This window comes from Echeneis naucrates, chromosome 11, assembly GCF_900963305.1.
Source record: "Echeneis naucrates chromosome 11, fEcheNa1.1, whole genome shotgun sequence".
Taxonomy (NCBI): domain Eukaryota; kingdom Metazoa; phylum Chordata; class Actinopteri; order Carangiformes; family Echeneidae; genus Echeneis; species Echeneis naucrates.
The window spans coordinates 9732996-9759030 of NC_042521.1; the positions used below are offsets into that span (position 1 = coordinate 9732996).

Below are 26035 nucleotides of genomic sequence, written 5' to 3' on the forward strand. Positions count from 1 at the left end.
GTAACATAGATATGATTTACAGGTTCAACAACTCAGTTCCTTCTAAGAATGCTACAGAAGTTCAATAACTTCTCAGGACTCATTTGTTTGAGTGGCACGCATGATCAGCTGCTTTGCCATGTTCTCCTCCACATGCGGATAACTTGGATATACCACTTCTTTCCAAAATGAGTCATTGGGCTCCAGGGGGTCATTGGGACAAACCAAGTGTGTCTTATGTAAAATCATTAAGACATTGACTTCCTTTCGGTTGTTATTTCTCATTAGCACAACCCACCCTTTCAAATGTATTTCTATTCAAGAGCCCTCAGTGTGAGTGGTTTGAACACTCTGCATTACACAAACTGTTTTATGTCACACCAAGACTGAGCTGTCTCTCAGCTGTCCTCCACATTGGCTTGATCTTTTAGCCGCTCCACAGAATTGTAGTGCTCTCCCAACCCATAGGCATGACGCATGTACCTGCAGACAATAGGAAAATGAATTCAGACAAAAGCTCTCTGATTAAGTTCTCAGAATTTTTTTTTAAACTTTATCTGAGCCTTTCAAATAACTTAAGCCTATTTTACAGAAGTGTTTGCCTACTGTTGTGCTAGTTTGCTATTTGAGAGCCATGATGTCATACATTTAAATACAGTTGCCTGAGAATATAAAACTGTCACATCATGTGCTTTATGAGCAAATATGGCACATGTTTGAGATATCTATTACTGAAGCTGGTACTGACCTTAACTAGGAGAGCAACAGGATTCTGCATGTGGGAAGTATCTTACTGAGCCCTTCTTTAACCCTTATTTTACATGCTTAGAGATTACACTTGCCGTAGACAAAAACTGGAATGAATGCCTTATCTGCTGGGCCCTAGTATGCTTCAATTACCATATTTTAAATGTGGTTATTTCAGCTTCATTCTGTATATGTGCATGTATCTGCAACATATAAACTATTAAAATGTGCAACTACAGCTTTAATCCCAAACCAATGACAACATACACGAGGATGATAGGCTCACTGCCATATTCTTCTCCGATTTTTATAGCTGGGGAGTCAGCTTGAATCACTTCTATTGGCAACTGAAGAACTTGGGTCAAAGCTCGCAGCTGTTCAGTTTAAAAAAAAGAAAAAACAAACAACAAATCATTGTTAGGAATGTAGAACAACTACAGACTGATAGCTGTGACAAAACATAAAACAACTCACTTCCAGCTGTCCACCCCAGGCTGCTGTGTGCTCCACTTCACTGCAGTATTTCTCAAACTCATCTGGAAACAAATACACTAACATTTACCTTTATGAAAACTGTGCATTCACATTATTACTTACTAAATTGAGTATGGCTACCATGGGTACTATATATATATATATTATTTTTTTTTTTTTTTATGTTTGTTTTTTTTTTTTTTTTAATCAACGCAAACAATTACCTGTTGTGTACATGTCACCAGTGTTGGGGTTGGTGAGGAATGGCAAGAAGTCATCAGCACAGCTTCTCATGTGATCAGCAGTACGAGACCGCAGCTCTTTCACACTCATGGTTAACCCAGGCTAGAATAAAGCCCACATATTATGTACCCCTTGTGTCAAATTGTCATTTTGCTGTCCTTTCATTGCTCATCAGATTTCAGAATAAGTATTCAAACCACAGTATTAGCTTTAATGCTCCCATAACAATATGTACCTTTGATCGCTGTGCCAGCTGATCTTCAATGGCACGATACATACAGTGGCCATCAGAGGAGATCTCCTTGATCTGGAGTTGCTGCTCAGAAAGTTTCTGAGCCAGCTTCAAACTTTCCTGGTGCCTCACACCCTGCAGGTTTTGGATCTCAGCCTCTGCTATTCTGCTCTCCCTCTCCTTCTCTTGAGCAGCCTTCTTGTCCTGGAGACAATCATTTAAATAAATTGCATGTAAGAAAGATGAAGATTGGTTAGGTCAGCTTGTGTGAAAGTTACAAGATTCTGCAATTCAGAGCATACTTGCTTTTGGTTTTTGGTGTGTGTGAATATCCAATTTTATTTTAATATTTAGATGGAGAAAAAGCTTATTTCTGACTATGAATGTTTTTGTTCATTAACTGATGAAGTGCAGAGAGGGCCAACAGACACAACGCTCATGTCTAAATTTGGCTGGCAGCATCTCTGTTAAACTGACACTGTTAATGGAAAATAGGCAATAACACCAACACCACCATTTGATACCTACCATAATTTTGTCAACTATGCTGCTGAACTGTTAAAGAGGAATTTTCCTATTCCTCAATGTGTTTCATTACTCATGCAAGAAACAGACTATTGATTGAACGGCACATAAATAACAAATCAGCTGTCTAAGGTGCAGATAGTTTTCATAAAGAAATCAGTATTTTGGGAAGTGTGTCTTTAATTGAAAAACTTATAACTCACCCTTCTCTTCTGGGCCTTTGTGACTCGTGGCTGTTTGACCTCTTCTTGCTCTGAACCTTCCACTTTTATGGTCTCAATTCCATTAATCACCTGCTCCACCTTGAAAATTGATTGAGCACAGCTTTGGTTAGGTCTCAGATTAAAGTCAGTTTATTCTTCTAGTCATCTGGATGTCAGTTTCTACCTTTGTGTCATTTGTAGATTTAAGTTTCCTCAATTCCTCCTCGTGCTTTTGATTGAGGTCGGCTTCCAGCTTTGCAATCTCCTCCGTCATCTGTTTCCTCCTTTTCTTGTCATTTTTAGGAATTGAATTTTTCATGCCTTGGATTTTGGCTGAAAATCAAACACACATCTTGGTTGCCTGACAAAATAATACCTCAGCCAAGGTAACACACATACTAAATACTGAATACAGCCCTCAGATGATGCTGTTTGTTGTGGGTGGTGCACTCATACATAGTACTGATGCATCTTTAATATCAGTTTATTGGTGTAAACCAAAAACCATAAACGATATATGGCAATTTTGCCTTTAACAGCTAATGGGAGATAAACCTTGACAGCAGTGGGGAGGTTGATACCAAGTCTGGAGTGTGTCATCTGCCTAAGAACAACAATATCACTATATAATATGATTGAAGGTGTGAATCTACATTTTACCCTTAATGGTCTACCATAAACACCACGGGCTCTACCACTGCTGCGACTGGCTTCAATGGCCTGAAGTCCAGGATAAATGTTGGATGCCGACAAACGGAGAAAAATGTCTATTTCCTTGCAGTCTACAGAGTGACACAGAACAAAGACATCTGAGGTCAGTCACCTTGCAGATCTTTCCTTTCCTTGCGGTGCTGCCTGGCCTGTAGCTCCTCTGCTGTGTCCACTGACCCCTCCTCCATGACTGGATGCTGCTGCTCCCTCTGCTCAGTCAGGCTGTGAGCTACAGACGACCGACGAGAAAACAACGCGTTTCAGACTGTTGGCTATAAAGACAGCTCACCACTGATACGAGATTGGAAACAAAAATACACTCTGCTGTAAAAACATAAACAAACAAAAAGAAAAAACGTGCTGATATGGCCTTATCCGGAAGACACGAGAAGACAAGGGGGCGGTGCTTCTTCTTCTTCTTCTTCTTCTTCGACACTAATGTCGGTATACCGCCGCCCGTTGGCTTGTTCAGGTGTCACAGTTGAATCTCAAGCCGCCTGTGAAAGCTGAGTACAGGCTGTGAAATCCAGTCAGCATCAAAGTTTGTGTAAGAACACGGCCATGCTTCATCCCTGACTATTCAATTGTTGGCACAAACTTGGAGAAGAAATGGGATATGTGCAGCTTCAGAGTCCATAATTCTGGGGCCCGATCCAGATCACTGATACCTACTGCAGCCAAGGATGCTTGAGATTGTTATAAATTGGATTTTTTTTTTTTTTTTAATATATATAAGTATGGTGAAAGTTGTTCGGTATTAGCCTTGATGAAAGTCTGAGTGCCCTTCCACCTCCAGGTATTCAAGTCATGACTGGATTAACGTCAACAGAGGCAATAAAAAACTTGTTACTTGTCCCTTATCTTATTTCCCAAGGTGTACAAAACTTAGATCAGTGAAATTAACTGGGGTCTATTTAGATCCCAGTTCATTTTAAGTTGTTTAATATCTGGTGACGGACTCTCAGGGGTTCAAGTTCCAGGCTCCAGTTTCTGATCTGAGATAACACAATAAAGAAAATACTTCTTGATTTAAATCCTCATAAACTACAAACCATATGAACCATATCCACCCTATAGTTAATCTGTCGACTTGATTAAGACACATCAAAGGCACTTTCTTGGTTGAGATTTACTGCTTTAAATGGTGGGAAAATATGCCATCAATTTTGATGTGCGTTTGGGCACGTCAGTCAGTCTTCATTGATCCTTTCCTACAGACAACACGAGAGATGTATGTTGTACCTATAGTATGTGAACAAATCAAATGTGGCTGGGTAGGTTTTATTATTATTATTATTATTATTATCATCATTATTTATTGTTTGTGTTGTGTTGTAACCCTGCTATTAAAACAATGCAGGCGCATAAAAACATGAGCTCTGTTGTTATTTCCCCAAAATATTCAAGCAAATATCAGTCCAGTGGCAATGCAGTCTACATTGAACAGACCGTTAATCTGTTGAAAAATGCGTGCTGGAACAGCATTAGGTTTTAAAGTGTTTCTCCTCAGAAACCTTTCTCCTTGGGGCAGACGTGCTGTGTGACGTGGCACGGGAGGCGGAAGAGCTTGTTTGTGTTTTGGTTCTAAGGGGAAGTTGCGAGAATAAAGAAAGGAGGAGACGTGACGGGATTGTTGAAATTTTCTTGGTTTTCCTCAGCACCACTTCACCACAGTGCCCCGGGATCCTTGTGTGAATACTACAGCGGCGGCATTTGGAGTTCAAAACATCGTCTGGCTCTCAGGTAGCGTACGTGACATTAAATCGACCACTTCTGGTCCCCAGCTGGCGGACTGGCTAACGCTAACGTTTGCTCACTTGTCAGCAGGGACCGACGTTAGCTAGCGCCGCCGCTAGCGGACTCCAGCCAATGTCGGTGATATTTGATAGCCAAGGCGACGCAGCAGTGCGCTCCTTTGTCATGTCTTAGCGAGCTCAGCTATGTCCCGTCAGCATCGACCTGTTTCCATTAGCCAGTGTCTGGTTTAGCTAACCGTATGCTCGGCTCACAGTTGACTTTGTGCTGTCTAACAGCCAGAGGGGTGGGCTTAGGTCAGTGGGCGGAATGCTAACAGTGCTATCGAGCTAATGTTGGTGCTTGTTAATTTGAGGCTTGGCTACTCCCAAGTGAATGTGGACCAGCACAACACACCTGATGGAAAACGCTGCCTGCTGGTTCAAATGCGACATTTTGGCCGATTCCACTCTCTTTAGCTTTATTTGGCTGCGTGTGTCTTTTTCTGGGCTTGAGGGTTTAGCAGGCTGCTCGGGAAGCCAAGGTTGGCTAACTGCACGTCAGCTAAGTAGCTAGACAACAAAAACAGTTTGGAAAATGGCGTCCCTCTAAAATCAAAAGAGATACAAGGCTGCAGCTAATAAAGGCAAAAGTGTTGACAGCCATCTAAAGACAGATCAGCTCAGACATTGTGTGAACATTGATGTCATCCATTTGTTTACAGTCCCTCATACGAGTCTTCAACGCAGTTACAATTTCGTCCCTGCTATTTCTTCATATGTGCATTATTTCATTTTCTTGTTTGGTAAAAGTCCTGTGGTTTTTTTTTTTTTTTTTAATATCAAGGATAAACACATACTTAGCACATTTCAACTCGTTTTTTGCGTTTTTGTCCCGAAGTATTTGATTCAAAATTATAAGTGTTGTACGTTTGGTCTTATAATTGTGTAAGTATGTCTGCTTATTATTTGGTGAATCCCTTCTTGTTTTGTCATTAATTCAACAGAGCCTTTGCAATTGTGACCTAAGTTAAAGGTGTAGCATATTTGAACTATCCACACATGCTGACAGACCGGTTGTTGTTATATTAAAGGGATTAGTTTTAGTTTTCTCAATTCTAGATTTGTAAAATTAAAGATACAGAGATTATCTTTGTCACCTATGATCAACAGTCTATTATAATGCTCTGATGTGTTGAGGACTAAACCTAGCACTTGGCCCTTGACTGACAGCACTACAGGTGTTTGGACACAACTTTAGTTTTGTCCTCTCAGTATCTAACCAGTTACCCAACGTACCTGAGCATTCTACATTTCTTGTAGAAATCTTTAAAATGTGTTGTTTTTGACCTGACATTATTATATATGGGAGCACAACATAATGAGGAACGGGGGCCTCAACATTCACCATCACATTATCAGCAAAATGTGACAAAAATTTGTGATTTCCTTTATGCCGAGCCATTGTGAGCATTTGGATTGACATAGTAAATATGACAAGTATTCTTTATTTTTATCAGTAATCGTTAATATGTTTCCTAGATAAGGGGTGTGGGGTGTGCATTGAAAGTTTATGTCATGTTAGCTGTAATCAGATTATACAAAACATACACAGTTAAGCCAAAGTTCTCCAACAAACTCAGACACAGACTAGTTATTTTCTGACAACAATCATCTGTTGGATACAAATTAGTTGGCAATTCATTATTAAATAAGTTTGTGAGCAATGCATGGTATGTATTGACAGAGAGTTCCATTCTAATAGGCTGGAGCAATGTGGGTGGGTAAACCCCTGATGAAACTCTTCAACTGTTATGGTTGGTTGTTCTTCAAGGCTTGCTTTCATTGCTGTTACTATATCTTGCTGGGTTTTGCCTGTTTCATAATGTAATTTATGAAGGAATTATTGGCAAGGCTTGTCTGTAGTGAGTATGGAAGTCTAGCCTTTGTAAAACACATGCCAATGTGAAAGGCATTACTTTTAATGAGCTTGCTCTGGTTTGAATGGATGCCATTGGAGGACACATCAAACTACTGTTGAGATGCTGGCAAAGTATTATACGTATGTAATAGGAAGGTGCAAAGAATGGATTCTTCTCCATTCAATTAAATCTACAATATCCACTAATTTGGCTAAATAGCTCAAGGTTGTATTATTTCTGATTTTCACGATGAAGAATCCTTTGATATGTTGCACATCAAAATAGGACTGTCTTTCTACATCTTTCCATGCATTTTATCTAAGTAGTATTTAGGCAAGTCAAATCGCCCATCTCTAAATGCCCTTACATATAATCATTGATTGAAAATGTTTACTGGGAGTAGGTTTTATTTGGTCGTCATTTGGCACCAAAAGATTTCTTCTATTTCCATCCATGTAAAGCAAAACTATGAAAAATAAATATTTAATTTACTGCTGATGGATTGAAAAAAAATTTAGACATTTACTCAGTGTTAGTCAGTAAAATGTTACCAGAGCTTAAAATGCTGTAGCATATTTCATTCATCCAACAGATGGATTTGTTTGTTATATATATACATCTGTGCTTAAATAAGAGCTTAATACATTCATTACTTTAATACAGTGAGTGAACCAATTTCTTCTTTTGATTGTTGCAGCAGAAGTCCTGACAGTGAGGTTTGGGACACAGGACACAAAGGGATCTGACTCGGTCATGGCCAATCGGGGAGGAGCTTCTAGACCCAATGGACCCAATGCAGGGAACAAGATCTGTCAATTTAAGCTGGTGCTGTTGGGAGAGTCAGCTGTTGGAAAGTCCAGCTTAGTGCTTCGTTTTGTCAAGGGCCAGTTTCATGAATTTCAAGAGAGCACAATTGGGGGTGAGTTTTATGTCAAAACCCTATTTCAGTGATAGATCAAACAGGTTAAATTAAATGTATGAGATTCCAAAATTAATTTGGAAGAATTAGCCAATCTATTTTTGTCCTTGTCACAATTGTAACTCCCTGAGTCACTTTTATAATCCAGATGAAATTTAATTGAATAAACCACATTTTATTTCTCTTATTGGAAACTGAGAATATGTTGATATAATTATTAAAATATTTATTTACAATGTGTTGTAAAGAGAATTGTTTTGGCTTAGCCATATTATCTCATTCTGACTCACCCTTCCCTTATTCTTTGCTTTCAGCGGCCTTTCTCACCCAGACAGTGTGTCTAGATGACACAACAGTGAAGTTCGAAATCTGGGACACTGCAGGCCAGGAGCGTTACCACAGTTTGGCACCTATGTATTACAGAGGGGCGCAGGCTGCCATTGTGGTCTATGATATCACAAATGAGGCAAGTTCATCAGCCTGCCAGTTCTTTATGAAATTCTCGAAGAATTGTTCTCACTTTAAGTTGTACTGATGATACTTCACATATCTGCAGTATGCTAGACTACTTGCACAATGGGATAATGTACAGCTGCTGTTACAGTTACTGATAGCATGAAGTTATTGACAAATGGCACAATTTCATGTATTGCAGGAGTCCTTTGCACGGGCAAAGAACTGGGTGAAGGAGCTGCAGAGACAAGCTAGCCCTAACATAGTCATCGCTCTGTCAGGCAACAAAGCTGACCTTGCAAACAAGAGAGCTGTCGACTTCCAGGTCAGAGCAAACAAACTGTGCCTTGATTATAGGTGTCACTTTGCATCTTATCGCTAATGCGTAATGCTGTTTTTGTTAAATGCGAATACAAAGGGAATACACATTATGAGCAATTAAGCGTCTTTATTGCTGTGACTTTCATCCTTAGTATTAAGTCTATTATTTCTCCTGTGCCTGAGTGTATGTGTGTGTTAAGGTCATTGGAAATGTACATTTATGCTGTGTTAACAGGATGCCCAGTCCTACGCAGATGACAACAGCTTACTTTTCATGGAGACGTCAGCTAAGACATCTATGAATGTGAATGAGATATTTATGGCTATTGGTGGGTAATTCTTGATGCTTTATTCATAGTTTTGGAACTAAAATCAAAATGATTAGACTCAGCTGTATTTTTCTATATATATAGTGTGTTTATGTACACACATACATTTTTATATTCTGTCTGAAACATGGGTAGTGAAAGTTTTTGAAGTTGAATTTTCTATCTTTATTCTTTATCTTGCTATGATTTTTTTTTTTTGTTTTTTGTTTTTTTTGTTTTGTTTCAGCGAAGAGATTGCCGAAGAGTGAACCTCAGGCTGCAGGAGCCAACAGTGGACGGAACCGGGGAGTGGACCTGACGGAAGCTGCCCAGCCAGCGAAGGCTCCATGCTGCAGCAACTAAAGTGAAGAACGGCCTCCTTCCAACCAACCTGTATAGCAGTAACTAAGGCGGCTGACGCCCCCGAATGCCACTGCAGTTACTAATGCAATGTGTTGTACTCTTATCTCCAATTATCCGATTGGTAAAAGATGAAAAGGAAAAGATGCCCTGTGCCCACCTTTTTATTTTGCAGTAGCGAAGTCAATGCCATTACACTGATCTCTCAATGTGGCTCTGCTTCCTTTCCTGCATCATGGTTCTGCTGCTGCCTGGTGAAGCCTCCTAACCATTCTTTCTTATTCTCTGCCATCAACATTTATCAATTTTTACTGATAGATTATTGACAGCAGATATTAGAGAAAATTAGTGCTCCCTGCCTTCCATCATCTTCCTTCCAATGTGCAGATATCGGTTTCATTTACAGGAAGTAATCACTTCCCTTTTCTGTGATAGCTTATGACTAAGAAACTACAGAAATTCTAAAAACAGTCTCCTGTTTTTTTTTCTATCTTTTCTTGTTGTTGATAATTTTCTTAATGTTTTTGCCTAATTATGGATGCACATACTTAAATGGCCTATAGTAAGAAACTCTTTCACCTTTTGTCAGCATGGGTACAGAAAAATTTTATATATTTGAGAAGAGGAGTGGATTCTTATGAATCCAAGGGAGAGAAAAGGCAAAGGGTGAAGACAGAGGAATCCAAAGCTTCACAACTCTTTTGAACTGGGACCCTTTTACCTGAAAATTTAAAAACATTTGTTGACTAATAGTCCTTTTAGCGTTTCCCCTCTCTGATGCCTTCTGCCTGGCCACTGCTATTCATGCCCTTTCCCCTGAAAATCAATAGTAGCACTAGTGTACATTCTCTTCTACCACCCTAAGGCTTCATTCTGGGGCCATGTCTGCATCTAGCTGTCCCTAGTGGCATTGTGCAATGTTTCACAGTATTTGCCCTGTGATTTTTTTTTTTTTATTATTATTATTATTTTTTTTGCCTCTGCAGAGACCATTTAAGTACAGTGATCCCCCTTGTTTCACCCAGCTTTCTCCACAACATGGTGCAGGGGCCTCTGATGTCAATGGTGTCCCCACCTTCCCACCTCCTGATGCGGTGCCCTTTCGTAAATCTTGTGTAGACCACCCTTTGGTGGTTACATTAGGGATCTATTGGGTTTATATGATTTTGCTTCTTGCCGATTTTTCCATTGTGTTAGTGTTGCTGAACCGCTGCTGGGTTTGCACATTGTAAAAAGTGAAGGTGATGGTTGTGAGTGGGGAGATGCAATATGTATGGTTGCGTTATCACGTTTGAATCATAATTATTTGCCATTGTCTCTTGATTAGGAAGTGCTTTAGACACAGTCACGTGTCGTGTGTACAAAATGGGCCTGGGCTGTTCTGGCTGGTGACAGATTTCATCCATAGACTTACTCACATGTGCCCGTTGATGTGTGTGTACGTTTGAACACACATTTGCACATAAAAACACACATTTCATTGACCCTGACAGACCTAAACAACATTCATACATAAATACACCCATTGTCTGTTACGCCACCCTGTCACTTAGGTTCACCACACATCTGTTTTTTCCCCAATCACCTCCACCCCACTATACATTGTTATATACAGACATGCAAAATGCACGTGCACACACAAACACACACTTATTCATATAGTACATGTTGTTAATGTTTTGTTTTTTTTTTTTACAGGTCTATCTTACTCATGCCTTGCACTAATGATGCTCATGAATATATCTCGTCATTATTACAGCCAGTGTGATATAAATATATATATATATAAATATATATATATATACAAATATAAATATATAAATAATATACTGTAAATAGGGTGTTGCAGTGTAGTCTACTTTTTTTCAATTTACCAGTGACAGGACTAATGCTTGCTAGGGAGCTGTCTAGATAATCATAAAACTGTACAGTTAGCAGGAAAAAAAACAGCTACAATCTGGATTTAAGTTTTGTTGCTGTTCCTTTTTTTCACACAAATGGTTAAATTATAATTAGTGGTGGTCTTTATAAATGTATGTAGTGTTATTAAGAAAAAAGAAGAAATTACATTTATTTAGTCATCTGTCTTGTACCTTTTTTCTCAAAAGAAAAAATAGTATCAAAAATATTTTTGTTTGAACATTTTTTTTAACATGATCTCTTAATTGAATTTCACTAATTCTTTTTTTGGGTGTCCAGTTTTCCTCTCAGCAAATAGTCCTGAACCTCCAGAGTCACCAGTTATGGAGAGCTCCGGAGGCGTCAGACACAAAACAGAATAGTTTAATAACAGACTGTCTGCCCCTCCATTACATCTCAGCAACATTGTGACGACGTCGTAGCAACAGTGTAACAACTATCAGCTAGCATTATGGTGAATCATGAATAAATTAATTAACACATAATAGGGATGTAATTTGTTTGAGGTTTTTTGTTTTGTTTTGTTTTGGTTTTTTTTTTTTTGCCATGAACACTTAATTGCAGCCGAAAACATTTAAAAATGCAAGGATTTTACAGTACTGTTATGTAATGACCAAATAAACTGAAATAAATCGGATCATTTATTATTGCAATCAGGTGTGTGTGTGTGAGTGTGTGGGGTAAGGTTGGACTTTCTACAGACTATTTATTTGTTGTTTTTGTCTCCTTTAGTTCTCACTAATTCTGTAAATCAGCCAAAATACCTGATGGCATGTCTAAATATAATGAGAAGTGTGATGTGTACTTTCCTGTGTGACATTTATATGAACATATCAGATGTGTATGATCGTTGCCATTGATTCAGCTGTTGCATTAAGTGGCCGTGATCCACTGCTCACTGTGTGCTCACAAAAGTCTCCCCAAGCCCCCTTTTCTTCCATCGCATTTGACCTTGAAATTTTGCTATAAATGGTTGCATTTAGTGACCTCTCCTCTGAATTGTAGTGGAATTGGCCGATCCCATCTGAGTCCCCTAGCGGAGGAAAATGGGTCTACAGTGAGAAATTGAAAATAAGGATGAGCGCCATGTCTGATCCTCCGCTTGTGGAATAGAGCGGACGGCAGAGCGAATATTTCCCGGGCCCGGAGTCCCGTCGGAGTTCGGTGCGAAAAATGGCCGACAGCGCGGGGATTCAACAAGGTTCCCCGGCCGTCGGAGCTGCGGGCTCGGTTCCGGCCGCTCCGGGAGCCGGAGGGACTGAAGGCTCTGGCGCCGCTGGGGGATCCGCACGCATCGCCGTGAAGAAGGCGCAACTCCGCTCCTCACCTCGGCCCAAGAAACTGGAAAAACTCGGAGTGTATTCATCCTGCAAAGTATGCTACATTTGCACATTGCTGACTTTTAAAATATTGCGGGCCGAGGGGTTATTTTTAACGGAGCCAGTGCTTGGTTGCAATAGTTTACAAAATGCAAGCGCAGCAAAGGAAGCCATTGCCGCACTTGGGCTTTTTTTTTCCCTCCCCATTTTGCATGCACGAACCAATCATTGAAAACGAGATTTTAAAAAGCCAGCTGGTGCCGCCGTGTTTTGGCCCCGGGACTTGAACTCGGGGCCTCCAGCTGCAACCTGCAACCTGTTTTTACAGCGTTACTCTGTTTGTGTCAAGGTGGGGGGTTGGTGGACGTAAACATTGGCTCGGCCGGGGCTCGGGAGTAGCTGCGCGGTGTGTTGTGGGGCTGCAGCCCGGAGTGTGTTTGGGAGTCTGCCTCTATTGTCCCCGCAGCTGCCCTCACGGCGTGCCCGTCCCGCCTGTCAACTCACGGCGGGTCACGGAGAGCGTTTTCTCGGGTTTCTGCACCGACGATCCGCAGACAGGGACTGGGTCTTTGTTTTGACAGGGTGACAGCTGCTGGCGGGGGGGCGGAGGGCGGGGGAGGGGGAGGGGGGCGGAGTTTGTTGTTGTTTCAATGCGCCTGCTCAGTGCAGCGCCTCCAGCTGATGGTGACAGGCCTCCTTCAGCCCCCCCCCGCCCCTCTAACCACAGTCAGATCAGATCTCCATTAAACTAACAGGCCCTGCCAAGTTTGAAGTTGTTCTTAGAACTACAAAAACAAAAACAAAACCTGACTATTCAAATATTTAGGACCAGCAGTGCACTTTTTACACATGATGTGATCTGATACGTAGCTTTAAGGTGACCCATCTTTCATGAAACATCAGAAATATATATTTTGACTTTCAGAAAGCATTTCTCAGTGGAACAGTTAAAGTGCTGTTGCATCTAATACTAAGTGTGTCTCCTAGGCTGAGGGGGCCTGTAAGTGTAATGGGTGGAAAAGTCAGAACCCCCCACCTACACCTCCACGAACTGACCAGCAGTCCCACACAGTCAACCTGCAGGAGCCCTGCCGGAGCTGCTCCCACACTTTGGGTACGTTTTGGCTGCAGAAGAACGCAGCAGCAGCATATTTAGAGTTCAGCCTTTTTGAAGTTCTGATGGATGAATAAACGTGCTACATATCGTGTTGCATATCTCCCAGGTGATCATGTGACCCATCTAGAAAATGTATCAGAGGAGGAGATGAACAGACTTCTAGGTATCGTCCTGGATGTGGAGTACCTCTACACGTGTGTCCACAAAGAGGAGGATGCTGACACTAAACAAGTCTACTTTTCCCTCTTCAAAGTAAGAGCTCTTTTGCTATTCAAATACATGGATACAGGTTTTTTTTCCACCCTCCATTTGTATGCAAGTGAATACTTATAATCCTTTTCTGTTTTTCTCTCAGCTGCTAAGGAAATCAATTCTACAGATGGGTAAGCCAATGTTAGAAGCACAGGAGAATCCTCCATTTGAAAAACCCAGCATTGAGCAGGTGAGTACATGCTAATCAAACCAGTGTTTTGGCATGGCTTTTTTATTTTTTTTTTTTAATCACTTTGTCTGTCTTTCCCAAATAGGGGGTGAACAACTTTGTCCAGTACAAATTTAGTCACCTTCCATCGAAGGAACGTCAAACAATCATGGAGCTTGCCAAGATGTTTCTCAACCAGATCAACTACTGGCAGCTGGAGACACCTTCCCAGAGGCGCCAGAGGGTGCCCAATGATGACGCAGCTGGATACAAGGCCAACTACACCAGGTAGCAGCACGAGTACACATCCCGTCAACGTAATTTAGACCTGGCTGCAGGGACAGCAACAGCTATGTTGTTGTGTACTCACCACAGATGGCTCTGCTACTGCAACGTTCCTCAGTTCTGTGACAGCCTGCCCCGGTACGAGACCACTCAGATCTTCGGACGAACACTGCTACGTTCAGTGTTCACTGTGATGAGAAAACAGCTGCTGGAGCAGGCCAGACAGGAAAAGGACAAGTTACCACCTGAAAAACGCACACTGATCCTCACACACTTTCCCAAGTAAGAAAAAATTGTACACAGAGAAAGATACAAAAGACCAACTTAACTAAAAATCAATCATTCAGTCATACATTACACGTACATTGGTATTATCAAACCGCACTGCAGTCATGTCTGCATACTTTAGAAACTTCGGATAAAGTAGATGTGTTTGCTATGTTTTCTTTTACTCAGATTCTTGTCTATGCTGGAGGAGGAGGTATACAGCCACAGCTCTCCAATCTGGAGCCAAGACTTCTTGGCAGGAGCGTCAGGGGGGCAGATCCCTATTCACACAGGTAACACACACGCCCATCAAGATACACCACCCAGACTGACCCCTGATTCCTGAATCTGTTTTGTACAAGACGAGAAATGGAATAACAAGATTTGAATCTTGTTCTCCCCGTTTCTCCACAGTTATCAGTGCGCCCCCTGTGGCCAGGCCGCTGTACTACAGCACCAGTCCTGTGTCAATGGACCCATCAACCTGTGGCAGTGTCAGCCCAGCCAGAAAAACAGCGTCTATATTAGAGCCAAACCCAGGTCTTAGAAACAATTACAGTGTGTGACTCATATCTCACACTCCCATCCATTAACCAACCACCATGATCATGTTTTAGCAAGTGAGAAAAAAACTTGCTTGGCATGTATCTGCCAAAAAGTGCACATGCTCCAATTTCTCAAAAACTTAAGTAAATTTTAGCATGATGCAAAGGTATCATGATAAGTTGATCTTAAATCCTGGTTAATTTTGTTTGATTTGATGAAATTACACTTTTCCACTCATCAGATTATTTGACGTGAAATGATGACATGTACCTTCCTCCATGCACGCCCATAGTTGGAGAGAAGCGTAAACCCTCAGAGCCGCTCCCCCACGAGGAGAACAAGAGACCAAGGGTGGTGGGTGACATCCCTATGGACCTCATCAATGAAGTCATGGCAACCATCACCGATCCTGCTGCCATTCCTGAAGTAAACACAAAAAATATCAAAGACAAAGAATAAACTGTGTCTTACTGATTTAAAGGTGGCATTTCATGATAAATGTTAAACTGATATTTAAAAATCTTTGTCCCAAAATTTTACTTTTCAAATACTGTTTTCCATCTGGCGAAAAAATTATATGATCAAAAGACGCTATTTTGGAATACCAACAATTCAAACCTTTGTGTGTCTGCTAGCGCTTTACCAGAATACTTAATTTGACAGTTTGCCATGTGGCTATGTGAATTTAGCAATCTGTTCACACAAGCAGTGACAATTATGTTGATCCAGACAATAAGGCTACTTCTGTAAGGATGCTGTTGGTGGCAGTAAAGGGAATAATCAGGATTTTATGCCTTCCTTCCTGTGTAGACCAGTCTGCTGTCAGCACACTCTGCCCGTGATGAAGCTGCCCGTCTAGAGGAGAGAAGGGGGGTGATTGAATTCCACGTCATTGGTAACTCCTTAAACCAGAAGCCCAATAAGAGGATCTTGATGTGGCTTGTCGGCCTCCAGAATGTGTTTTCCCACCAGCTCCCTCGTATGCCCAAGGAGTACATCACACGGCTGGTCTTTGATCCGTGAGTGAAACCTTATTTTGTCATCACTTCCAGAGGCACATGTGTATTGGAGTCACATAAGATTGATCTTTTTCACTGACAGGAAGCACAAGACACTGTCACTGATCAAAGATGGCCGTGTGATCGGAGGGATCTGCTTCCGCATGTTCCCGTCGCAAGGCTTCACAGAAATTGTCTTCTGTGCCGTTACCTCCAACGAACAGGTCAAGGTGAGAACGTCCGCTGCTTTCTGGCTCACCGTAGTTAGTTCTGCCTGGTTGATTGATTGGTTGGTTGGTTGGTTGGTTCTGACCTTTGCGTTGTTTGGCTGTGGGGCTGCAGGGTTACGGCACCCATTTGATGAACCACCTGAAGGAATATCACATTAAGCATGAAATCCTAAACTTCCTCACATATGCTGATGAGTACGCTATCGGCTACTTCAAGAAACAGGTAACGTATCATTGATCTGAATGGCTCGCGTTCATGACATCATACTTGCTTTGGTCACAAAATTCAAACACGTTTTCTCCCGTCTATAGTGATTTTCTTTGCTATGTAAACATAAAGTTCTTTAGTGATGTGCAAAAACAAAATAAGTTGGCCAATTATGATTTTCCTTGGTTCTAATGGAATTGAGACCGTTGGAACATTTATACTGAACTTTTCTTTTTAATACATTTATTTTTACAAATGTGTTAAATGAATCCCATTTGGCAGAATTTGCACTGGTCTTTTACTTTAATTTCCTTGGTCATCTGGCAATAAGAACAGGTAAAGAAAGTAAGACAGATGTGTTTTAAGTGGTTGCTCGGCCCTCTGTTTACTGCTGGTACAAAACAGATATCCCCTCCTTCCTCTCAGGGTTTTTCAAAGGACATCAAAGTTCCCAAGGCCAAGTATGTGGGCTATATCAAGGACTATGAAGGAGCCACACTCATGGGCTGTGAACTCAACCCCAGCATTCCCTACACAGAGTTCTCTGTAATCATCAAGAAGCAGAAAGAGGTATGTGGGTGTCTCAACATTAAATTAAAACTCCCCCCTCTCTCTCTCTTTTTCTTTCCTTGTCTCTGCACTACTTTAATCCATTGACATCCATCTCTGTCAGATAATTAAGAAGCTGATAGAAAGGAAGCAGGCCCAGATCAGAAAAGTCTATCCAGGACTTTCCTGTTTTAAGGAAGGAGTTCGGCAGATTCCCATAGAAAGCATTCCTGGTATACGTAAGTTACATACACTGGATTTGACAGTAAACAGAATGTGTGGCATCAATGTCAAAAGTCGCGATTGTGATAGGACATGCTCACGAGCTAACTCTAAGATTTTATGATGTTAACAACCACTCACACCATATAAATCCTTGCGTACATGTGAAAGTGAGACAGCTGTTGTGGTTGTCAAATTAGTGCGTGTGGCAGGGAACATCTCCCCCTTTGAAATAATGTCATTTGGTTGTGCGCATGTTGTATCACACCTGCAATGTTTTTGACATAAATTTGACACCATAGCCATGTCTTCAGCATTTTTTTTATACAGCATGTGTGATTGATGCAGGTTTTGTTATATTAACAGGTGAAACTGGCTGGAAACCTGTTGGCAAAGGGTGAGTGTGACACTAATGTAAGATTGTCATGCTTTGTTAAATAGCTTGGCTAACGTGTCCCCACGTTGGCAAGAATCACATTTTTTAAATTTAGGACTGAAGTACAGTTGACAGAAACATAATATTGAGCTCTGCAGATCACAATATAGGCATGTTAAGAGCATGTTTGAGCATCTTGCCTATGGACACGTGTCTGTCATTACTATAATTGTGATATGTTTACGTGTCATGTATTTATTCCACTCCAGGAAAGAACTGAAGGACCCTGATCAACTGTACAGCACTCTGAAGACCATCCTTCAACATGTGAAAGTGAGACACACACACATATGCATACAGAATGCCTATAACACATATAAACATGTAAACATGTTTTCCAACAAGACATGTCCTCACGTTACAGAGTCACCAGAACGCTTGGCCTTTCATGGAGCCTGTGAAGAAAACAGAAGCACCTGGGTACTACCAAGTGATTCGCTTCCCCATGGGTATGTATTCACACAACAGGGGTAGGTAAAGTGGAACATGCCAAGAAAGATGGCTTAATAGTGAATGCGAGACTGGCAGGAACGTAAGAATATTATTTGTAGATGAAACTGCTACAGACTATGTGATGTGTGTCCATTCAGAGGACTAAATGCTGTAAGTGTTATCAAAACTAGAATAAAGTGCCTCTGGTGGACAAAGAGAAAAGCCAACATTGAACAGTGAGCATGGATGATCACTGGTGGGGAGAAAAAAAAACAAAAAAAACAAATTACACTTAAAGATAACCTTATGTTTTTCTCCAAACAGACCTCAAAACAATGAGTGAGCGTTTGAAGAGCAGGTACTACACGACACGAAAGCTGTTCATGGCCGACATGCAGCGCATCTTCACCAACTGTCGTGAATATAACCCACCAGAGAGCGAGTATTACAAGTGTGCCAACCTACTGGAGAAATTCTTCTACACCAAGATCAAAGAAGCAGGCCTCATTGAGAAGTAGAGGAGAGGAAGAAGTTTGAAGGATGAGACTGTCCTTGGAGTATGAGTGGTTAAGACTGGTTTGTAGGTGATGCAAGTGACAGATGAATACGGACAAGTCAAGACAAGAACTACTGATTCTGGAGCACTTTGGTTTCAGAAGCGTATCTTAACCTAAAAGGTGCTCTTCGGTCTCAGACCAGCACTTCTTTAAAAGTTGGATGTGTACAAGCCCGGATCCTGAATCGGTAGCTTAGACTGATCGTTACACTGAATGGTCAGCCACAAGGGAAGGCCATATTGACAACCTGTGAGATTATCGCTGATGTGACACAAAAGAAGCATTGTGTCTTGATATTTCATCGCATATCCCGGGAAGTGAAGTGGAAGATATAAAGGAATACACATTAAAGAGAACAAAAGCTTGTTCTTGTTTGGGTTAGACCTTGAAAGGCAACGCAGAATGACAGTGTGACCACGCTCTACTCTGTCCCTCTTCATCTCCCCGCTCCTTTCCTTTCATACTGTTGAATGCCTGTCTCCTCCTCCTTTCAGTTGACTCAGGTAGCGATGTCATGAGCAGCAATGACATCTACTGCGTAAAGTCATTACACAAGTGTTACCTTTGAGAATCATGACTTGAGATCTAATTTTCCTGTCGATTATAATCTTGTTCCTGTGAACGTGCGCGCCATTATGAGGTCAGTTTGTCTGTGATGAGTTCATCCTGCCAAAAGAGGAATACATACTTTAAATTTGTACAGATTTTAATTATTTTAAAGCACTTATACCCATTGTATATTTAAAATGTGTATATAATATATATTTTTTGTTTCAACTAAAAAAAAAAAAAATAATAATAAAAATAAATCTCTCTCTTTTTTTTTTTAATAAGCCACCTAGGGTTGTTTGACTATCAAAATGCACTTTTATTTTTCCAAGTATTGGTAAACATAAATAAGAGCATTTTCTTTTCTTCAGAATTTGACATAAATTACCGCTGTTGACTAAGAACTAATTTAATTATCTAGAGTTTATTCTTATTTATGTGGTGTAATTTAAAGAATTATGTTTAAGACATGGTTAATTTATTCTTTCTTATTTTTGTCCTGCAGATGGAGATTGATAACTTTATACTTTGGAGATAAATGAAGATTGTGCAATACGATGTAGTTTTGCTGTTTTGTAAAAAGGTGTTTGTACTTTTCAAACTTTAGGAAAAAATACATTTTGTAATTTGTCTGGAAAATTTATTTCATGCTCTTTGTACAACTGGTTTTAATGACATAGTATTGGCCTATTTTATAGACTGAATAAAACAGAAGTGAGGTTAACTCAGTGTCTGGAGTGATTCAACTCAAGGATGTCACATTGGGACTGGAGGAGCCAGGGATCGAACCGCTGAACTTCACATTAGTATTCTCTTCGGCCACAGCCACTTCTGCAAACTCAACAGACATAATGCTAATAATTATTAAGGAATAAAGTTTATTGTCCAATCATACAGCAGACTATAAAATTTGTTTTTAACTGGAATTCACTAGATGACAATAACCAAAAAATAAATGTAGTTAGACCTTTCAAAAGTAGCTATTAAAATGGAGAAATTCAGCTGAGAGGACAAACGAAATTAGCATATATTCTCACAAATCTAAAATGTATCACAGTCTCATTACATATCACACATAAAGAAATATTAAATTTTGAGTAGAACAATTAAACAATACCTTCTTAAAAGTATAAAAGGCACGGACAACATCCAAAACAAGGTAGCTGCTTTCAGCGACATCCAACAAATGACTCGTTGTATTTCTCAAATGGCTGCTGGCTGCTGACTGACTTCCTTGATTTCTGCACAGATCTCCTGTCAGACTTGTGCTTGAAAATAGGAGAACGCAGGAACTGCAAGTCTGTGAACCTGTCTCCACGCCGAAGTTTCCTATTTAAAGGAGATTATAAGTGCTGAGCATTTGTTCAGTAAAAAGCAGTGGAGAATTTCCAGTGAGAGCAGTATTATCGTGAACTTACTTATTTATAGAGGGCTCTCGATAGTCCACTGCCATGGTGCAGCGCCGCTTACGAGCAGGAACGGGAGTAGAGCATCGAGCATCAGAACTGACTTTGAGATACGCTGCAGGGGACAGATTGGTCACATCACACAGACTCAAGCCCCGCCCTGCTGTCCTTACACCAAGCCCACCTGCAGAAACGTGACGAAAGATGTGATCCACGAGCAATAGAAAAGGAAAAAGAGAGTTGAGTGCACACACCAGTGAACAGCTAAAAACACAAGGTGCAAGGAGTGCATGGGAAAGTGATGCAGTCATAAAGTGAGACTTCATTTAGACAAGCAGCTTTGGAAGGGAATAAATAAACCTACGTTTCTTGCTTGTTCTGATCCTCTGGGGCGTTTGGTGGAGTAAAACAGCTGGAGGGTCACAGGAAGAATCTCCAAAATTGGATAGGACATTGTCTATTCGCATCATCTCCGCTTCGACCAAAGGGCTGACATTGAGCAAACTATCCTCCATATTTCGACTGTGAGGCGCTGACACACCAGGAGAAAAACAAAAAATAACCATCTTATTTATAAGCCCCAAAGGCTGCTGTTCAACTGGCTCGGTGCTTCTTAACTGAGCAGCATGTCTTTTATTGACAGTAAATATTCATACAATAATGAATACAATAATATTAGCTCCACTTCCATATACTGGAATGACATGAAAACTTTCTTCCTACTTAGTTTTTAAATTGTGCTCAAGCTGTTCAGTTGCTTTGATGTTTTTTTTTTTTTCTACATTAAAAAAATGCTCTGGAATCATTAAAGTCAATTAGATTGGTACTGTAGACTGAACTGTTAACGTGACTGGTATGAATAAAATCTTAATTTTCCATCCTTATGACTGTTGTAAGGCTAATTATCACTTCTAAAGCACTCGTGAATAAATCCATATCAGCAATGTGTTTGTCAGTCTCGCTGAGGCATTAGAACCTGCACACAGTAACATTAAAACAAGGTCAGTGTTTTCAAGACTTTATCACCTTGGTAATTTTCTTGTCCCATTTCCACATGGTCAGAGATGTTAGAGAAGGTAGAGTCAGGGGATTGATGATGATGAGCTTCTTCCCTTTCAGTCTTTGTTGTGTTAGTATTTGACTCCTCATCTCTGAAGACTATAAAACAGAAAAAAAATGAAAGAACTGTTTGATGGTTAAATATGAAATTGGAAGAGGGTATACAACAAGGCTAAAATCTCACCAGAGATCTCGTGTTTTTGAGGGATGTTTTCTCTCTGTCTGACGATATCAGAGGGCCGGCCTCTACGAGTGGTGATCACTTTGGTCCTGTCTGGCAAAGTCTGCTTCTTGCCAGTTCTCTGAGGGACATATATGCTGTCATCCGAATCAGACGATGGGGATGAGGAGCTGGATTTATCCTGTTTGGAAGTGACAGGTGATGCCTCAGCTTGTGCTTTCTCTGGAGCCTCCTCCGTGCTGGCCGTGGCCTGATGAGTGCCCTCTGCCTTTGCCTTAAATGGTGTGACGTGAACCTTCTCTTCACAGTCAAAGTCAAATGTATCATTAAATCCCAGTGAGATGTTGAGTTTATTGCCCTGCATAGGAGGTGCTGTTTTGGAACGTGTGGCAGAACGGTCCCGACTCTTTGAGCGGGCTCTGGGTTTGGGATTCTCCCATGGTTTCTTTAATTGGGTGCATTCTCGTCTGCGGCCTCTCTCAGGTTTCCTTGCAGCCGGTTCTGGTTTGGTGCAAGGCTGCTGCTGGGTCTGTTTCTTCTTGGGATGCCGTTGCTTGTTCTTTTTAGGTTGGACAGGTTCAGGAGTAGAGTGTTGAAACTCCTCAGTGTCAATAGGTTCTGGTATTTTTGGTTCCTTTCCTTGTTTTGTCTGTTTTTGATTCACATCATCATTGCAAATGGGACTTGCCATTGGAGCCTCAAAGCCTGCAACGTGGTTCCCCTCACTCAGTGCCCTCTGGTCCTGGATGCATTCAGATCTCCTCCTGCTGCTTTTATCCGCATGACAACGCCGTACACTCACCGTAGATGGCAAGGTTACATGTTTACCACACTCATGTTGACTCCTCTTTTCAGAGGGGTCAGGCTCTGTGAATAAAAAGAAAACAACATAAATTAAAATAACAAAATTTTAATACTAAAACAAATGCAAAACCTTATTGAAATACTATAAACTGTACAAACACCTGTCATGAAATAACCTATTGGCTATCAATACAATTACAATAAAAATATTCAGATTTGAGATTACAGTTACGGCTAATCCCTTATATTGATCAGGCATGTTAGTGTATAATGTTTGCGTATACCTTCTGAAACTGTTGAAGTGTTGCACACAACTGGCTCATCAAGACACTTAACTGTCCGCTTTCTTCTATAAATTTAAAGAAAACAGATACTTACAGTAAATAAAAAATGCAGGATAAAGATGTAATGAGATTGCCAGTGATGATTTCTTTTGTAGAGATAGATGTAAATAAAAAGTTACCTTGCCAAATTCACATGGTCCTGGGGTTCAGCAAGAACGCTTGTAGATTTAGTCTAGATCAACAAAGAAAGCTATAAACATTTCTCATTGTATGATAGCAAATTATACTTTGAGATTATTTATATATTGGGAATAATTCCCTCAAATTTAAGCGTTGGAGCGGATATGAACAAAAACAGGCAACATGTCTCTCAGCTGTACCTCTGAAACAGTGGCTGCTTCCTGTTCTTTCAGTTTCCTCTTGAGTAGAAGCAGATGGAGGAAGAGGGCCTGTTGCTCTCTTTTCAGCTGCAGGATCACTGCATTGGCCTGCCTCACTTTCTCCTTCTCAGTTTGCAAGGCAACGGCCAGTGACTTGTTGTTCAGCTGGACACCCTTCAAGATGGTGTGAGTGGAGTTAGCCCCTGAGAGACATCAGTGTCATATCAATACCTCCAGCATCGTTCAGCTCCAACATATGATCAGTCAGTTAATATACGCTGATCAAAGGAATGGCACTTGATTACTCATCTTCAGTTTCCTCACCATTGGTTTTGCTTGTTATTCTGGGCCGTCCTCTGTTAGGAGCCGATGCGCTATCGAGCCGTTTGTTCCTCTTCTCCTTCATCCGCTCCTTGATGTCCTCCAGACTCTGCTGGAAGGACTTCTTCTGGGCCCGATCTCTCCCCATAGCTCGGAATATTCGATCAGTTCAAAGTTTTTACGGCGTCTTTCTTCTCAGCAGCTTATCATCGCGATGATAAACCTCGGGTAAACAAACGACCGAGCTAACGTGGCTAAGCTAGCACGCTAGTTGACGTTAACGGTAGTTCGTCCGACAGACTGTCTCCACAAGCTTTAACTCGTTAAACATTAAACCAACTCATTAGCTCGTCTTCGACCCCCAAATACGCATATTGTACACTAATGCTTCAGAAAATGCGTTAGTTGTTTGAATTGGGCACCAAAATAATCCGATGGATGTAATTTTGTCCGTCGCTCGGCAGATTGGCGTTCGAATTTTGAGCCGCGTCTTCTGATTGGCAGGACGGAGATTACGTCATTTCCTCCCAGTGTAAGGCACGCTAGCTAGATGGCGCTAATGTCCAGCAGGAGGAAACTACATTTCCCTGCACAAGAGGTGAAACTGACTTGGTATTCCTTACCCGTCTGCTCCTGTCAGACATCATGGTAGACTTCAGGTGTGCACACCACATATGTAATATAATTCGGTGTTTCAGTCAGAATCCATTCACCTTGTTTCCCTGTCCATCTGTTTGTTTGTAGGTGAAAAACAAAACTGAGTGGAGAATATGTACCACTGGGAAATTGAGGTTTGGAACATCTCTTTAAAAATGGAAATGAGATTAATACTCATCAAGGGTCAGGCACATTCATTTCCTGCTGGAGATAAGAGCTCCAGCTGTACACTGTAAGGTGCTCTCCTGCATGGAGGAGTTGATAATTGCGTCAATCTAAAAGTCTAAAAGCCCAGAGCCAGTCAGTGTTTGATTGTATTCCTTGAGGAAACTCTCAATGCTCTTTCAAACACAGATAACACAGTAGCACAGAAAGCTAGATAAAGGTTAATGCAACATTTGCATTAGGGCTAGAAGGTTAAATTGTTTTTTATTATTATTATTTTTTTTTTTTTTTGGGGGGGGGGGGGGGGGGGTAAACACATGAATATATCTTTATACGTCCATCAGTCTTTGTTAAAATTACACTTCAACATGTCTACTACTTCTCAGGTTTTACTCAATAAAAGTTCCATAAATATTCTATTACAGTGAATATAGTCATGATGTCATTTACTTTCACATGGAAAGTCAAACATGCATGTCTTACTTGGCGAGGTGCAGGGACCTTTCTTGCATGGCACTGTAGCGAATATAAAGTGTTTTGGGACCTTTCTCAGTGAGGATCCAAGAAAGTGTCCATGACAGCCAATTGAACGACATATTGAGGCTAGTGAAAGGGCCTTGGCAAAGCTTGGGTGTTGTCAGTGTCACTTTCTAAAAACAAATGACTTCAGCAGGGGGCCTCAGTTGTAAAACAGTCCCATACTTTCAGGCAAAACACTTTGTGAATAGTTTTTCTTTTTTTTTTTTTTTGAATTTCCTTACAGATATTGTTAAAGGGATTATTTCACTTTGCTCGCTATGCAACAAGGATATGTAGTAGCTAAGCTCTAACACCAAACCAAAATAAATAAAAAATGTTATTAAAGTCTAAAGAACGTGCTAAGGGTTTGAGTAAGTGTTGTAGGATGGGCTGCTCTGTTCCTAAGTGAGCTGTACAAACCTGAAATGACTCACTGTTTTAATAATAAGATCACCTATGTTTGCACAAAAGGGGTATTATTCTGGCTAAAAGCAAGTAAATGTTACAGCGGTTCCCTCACAGCAGGGAAATGATGAGAGGTGTATACTGGCATTTTATGCGTGAAAGTGTTTTGCTTTTTTTTTCCCCGTGTTAGTTCGTTTTTGTGGTCTTTTTGTTTTGTTTAGTTTTTTTTTTTTTGTTTGTTTGTTTTTTGTGCCGTTTTTTTTTTTTTTTTTGTAGTGTCCATTTTAAAAAGAAAACGATAGACAGAAAGGGAGGGAGAGAAACATATAATGTCAGGCAGAAAGACAGCCAGAGGGACTCCACAGGTTTTAGCTCACTTTGCTTTAATGGACAAATCCATCACACAGTCATTTCATACCAGCCCTGACTATCCACGTGTTCGACGCCTGGAGAGAAACGTATTATCACAAGTACAGGAAAAGGACAGAATAGGAGGAACTGAAAATAAAAACGGAGTGAGCGTTGTGGCAGCCACAGAAATTAAATCACAATAAATATACAGATTTTGGATGTCAACACAAATGAAAACATTGTTTTTTTTTGTGCAAAGTGCAAAGCAGAGAAAATCCATTTATTTACAATAGCCTAGTATCTTTATCATCCAATCA

The 26035-nt window shown here is 40.7% G+C and overlaps 4 protein-coding genes across 8 annotated transcripts; 2 read left to right on the forward strand and 2 right to left on the reverse strand.

Annotated features, from left to right (window-relative positions):
• Nucleotides 1–14639, reverse strand: otud6b (OTU deubiquitinase 6B). 2 transcript variants are annotated; one of them, XM_029513403.1, is made up of 10 exons: nt 14557–14639; nt 14278–14400; nt 3227–3343; nt 2588–2736; nt 2404–2502; nt 1679–1879; nt 1425–1545; nt 1201–1262; nt 994–1100; nt 1–462 (listed from the first exon to the last, which is right to left on the reverse strand). In XM_029513403.1, the coding sequence occupies exons 3-10, from the start codon at nt 3300–3302 to the stop codon at nt 378–380; spliced, it is 900 nt and encodes a 299-aa protein (XP_029369263.1). In that variant the 5' UTR covers nt 3303–3343; nt 14278–14400; nt 14557–14639; the 3' UTR covers nt 1–377. The 2 variants fall into 2 exon arrangements, with proteins under 2 accessions (XP_029369263.1, XP_029369262.1); XM_029513402.1 differs by lacking the exons at nt 14278–14400; nt 14557–14639 and having other exon boundaries at nt 3227–3710.
• Nucleotides 4697–11655, forward strand: rab5aa (RAB5A, member RAS oncogene family, a). Of its 2 annotated transcripts, none has more exons than XM_029513404.1 (6): nt 4697–4857; nt 7467–7688; nt 8003–8154; nt 8344–8466; nt 8698–8791; nt 9018–11655. In XM_029513404.1, exons 2-6 carry the CDS (start codon nt 7523–7525, stop codon nt 9131–9133), a joined length of 651 nt encoding a protein of 216 aa, XP_029369264.1. In that variant the 5' UTR covers nt 4697–4857; nt 7467–7522; the 3' UTR covers nt 9134–11655. The 2 variants fall into 2 exon arrangements, with proteins under 2 accessions (XP_029369264.1, XP_029369265.1); XM_029513405.1 differs by having other exon boundaries at nt 7470–7688; nt 9018–11654.
• Nucleotides 12121–19904, forward strand: kat2b (K(lysine) acetyltransferase 2B). The gene is made up of 18 exons (XM_029513399.1): nt 12121–12424; nt 13357–13483; nt 13593–13738; nt 13842–13928; nt 14014–14195; nt 14283–14474; nt 14649–14752; nt 14874–14999; nt 15298–15431; nt 15816–16024; nt 16107–16233; nt 16346–16456; nt 16868–17011; nt 17115–17229; nt 17579–17609; nt 17858–17921; nt 18013–18097; nt 18405–19904. Exons 1-18 carry the CDS (start codon nt 12224–12226, stop codon nt 18596–18598), a joined length of 2379 nt encoding a protein of 792 aa, XP_029369259.1. The 5' UTR covers nt 12121–12223; the 3' UTR covers nt 18599–19904.
• sgo1 (shugoshin 1) lies at nt 19706–24079 on the reverse strand. 3 transcript variants are annotated; one of them, XR_003841208.1, is made up of 10 exons: nt 23625–24079; nt 23301–23503; nt 23100–23152; nt 22921–22985; nt 21836–22699; nt 21619–21750; nt 20957–21124; nt 20605–20776; nt 20304–20515; nt 19706–20017 (listed from the first exon to the last, which is right to left on the reverse strand). XR_003841208.1 is itself a non-coding variant. In XM_029513400.1 (9 exons), the coding sequence occupies exons 1-9, from the start codon at nt 23767–23769 to the stop codon at nt 20356–20358; spliced, it is 1962 nt and encodes a 653-aa protein (XP_029369260.1). In that variant the 5' UTR covers nt 23770–24079; the 3' UTR covers nt 20076–20355. The 3 variants fall into 3 exon arrangements, 1 of the variants encoding a protein (XP_029369260.1); XR_003841209.1 differs by having other exon boundaries at nt 19706–20024; XM_029513400.1 differs by lacking the exon at nt 19706–20017 and having other exon boundaries at nt 20076–20515.
• Between the last annotated feature and the right edge of the window lie 1956 nt (nt 24080–26035).

What these genes read in the sequence shown, in the direction of transcription:
- otud6b (XM_029513403.1), bottom strand. Translation starts at nt 3,302, where the DNA reads ATGGAGGAGGGGTCAGTGGACACAGCAGAGGAGCTACAGGCCAGGCAG. An exon ending in GGAAAGGAAAGATCTGCAAG is followed by an intron (nt 2,737 to 3,226) that starts GTGACTGACCTC and finishes TTTGATTTTCAG; the next exon opens with CCAAAATCCAAGGCATGAAA. An exon ending in AGTGAGCCTATCATCCTCGT is followed by an intron (nt 463 to 993) that starts GTATGTTGTCAT and finishes TATTGTCTGCAG; the next exon opens with GTACATGCGTCATGCCTATG.
- rab5aa (XM_029513404.1), top strand. Translation starts at nt 7,523, where the DNA reads ATGGCCAATCGGGGAGGAGCTTCTAGACCCAATGGACCCAATGCAGGG. An exon ending in AGAGAGCTGTCGACTTCCAG is followed by an intron (nt 8,467 to 8,697) that starts GTCAGAGCAAAC and finishes CTGTGTTAACAG; the next exon opens with GATGCCCAGTCCTACGCAGA. An exon ending in TGAGATATTTATGGCTATTG is followed by an intron (nt 8,792 to 9,017) that starts GTGGGTAATTCT and finishes GTTTTGTTTCAG; the next exon opens with CGAAGAGATTGCCGAAGAGT.
- kat2b (XM_029513399.1), top strand. Translation starts at nt 12,224, where the DNA reads ATGGCCGACAGCGCGGGGATTCAACAAGGTTCCCCGGCCGTCGGAGCT. An exon ending in TCTACTTTTCCCTCTTCAAA is followed by an intron (nt 13,739 to 13,841) that starts GTAAGAGCTCTT and finishes TTTTTCTCTCAG; the next exon opens with CTGCTAAGGAAATCAATTCT. An exon ending in ATCCTGCTGCCATTCCTGAA is followed by an intron (nt 15,432 to 15,815) that starts GTAAACACAAAA and finishes CTTCCTGTGTAG; the next exon opens with ACCAGTCTGCTGTCAGCACA.
- sgo1 (XM_029513400.1), bottom strand. Translation starts at nt 23,769, where the DNA reads ATGGGGAGAGATCGGGCCCAGAAGAAGTCCTTCCAGCAGAGTCTGGAG. An exon ending in AAGCAGCCACTGTTTCAGAG is followed by an intron (nt 23,153 to 23,300) that starts GTACAGCTGAGA and finishes TTGTTGATCTAG; the next exon opens with ACTAAATCTACAAGCGTTCT. An exon ending in CGAGAGCCCTCTATAAATAA is followed by an intron (nt 20,516 to 20,604) that starts GTAAGTTCACGA and finishes TCCTTTAAATAG; the next exon opens with GAAACTTCGGCGTGGAGACA.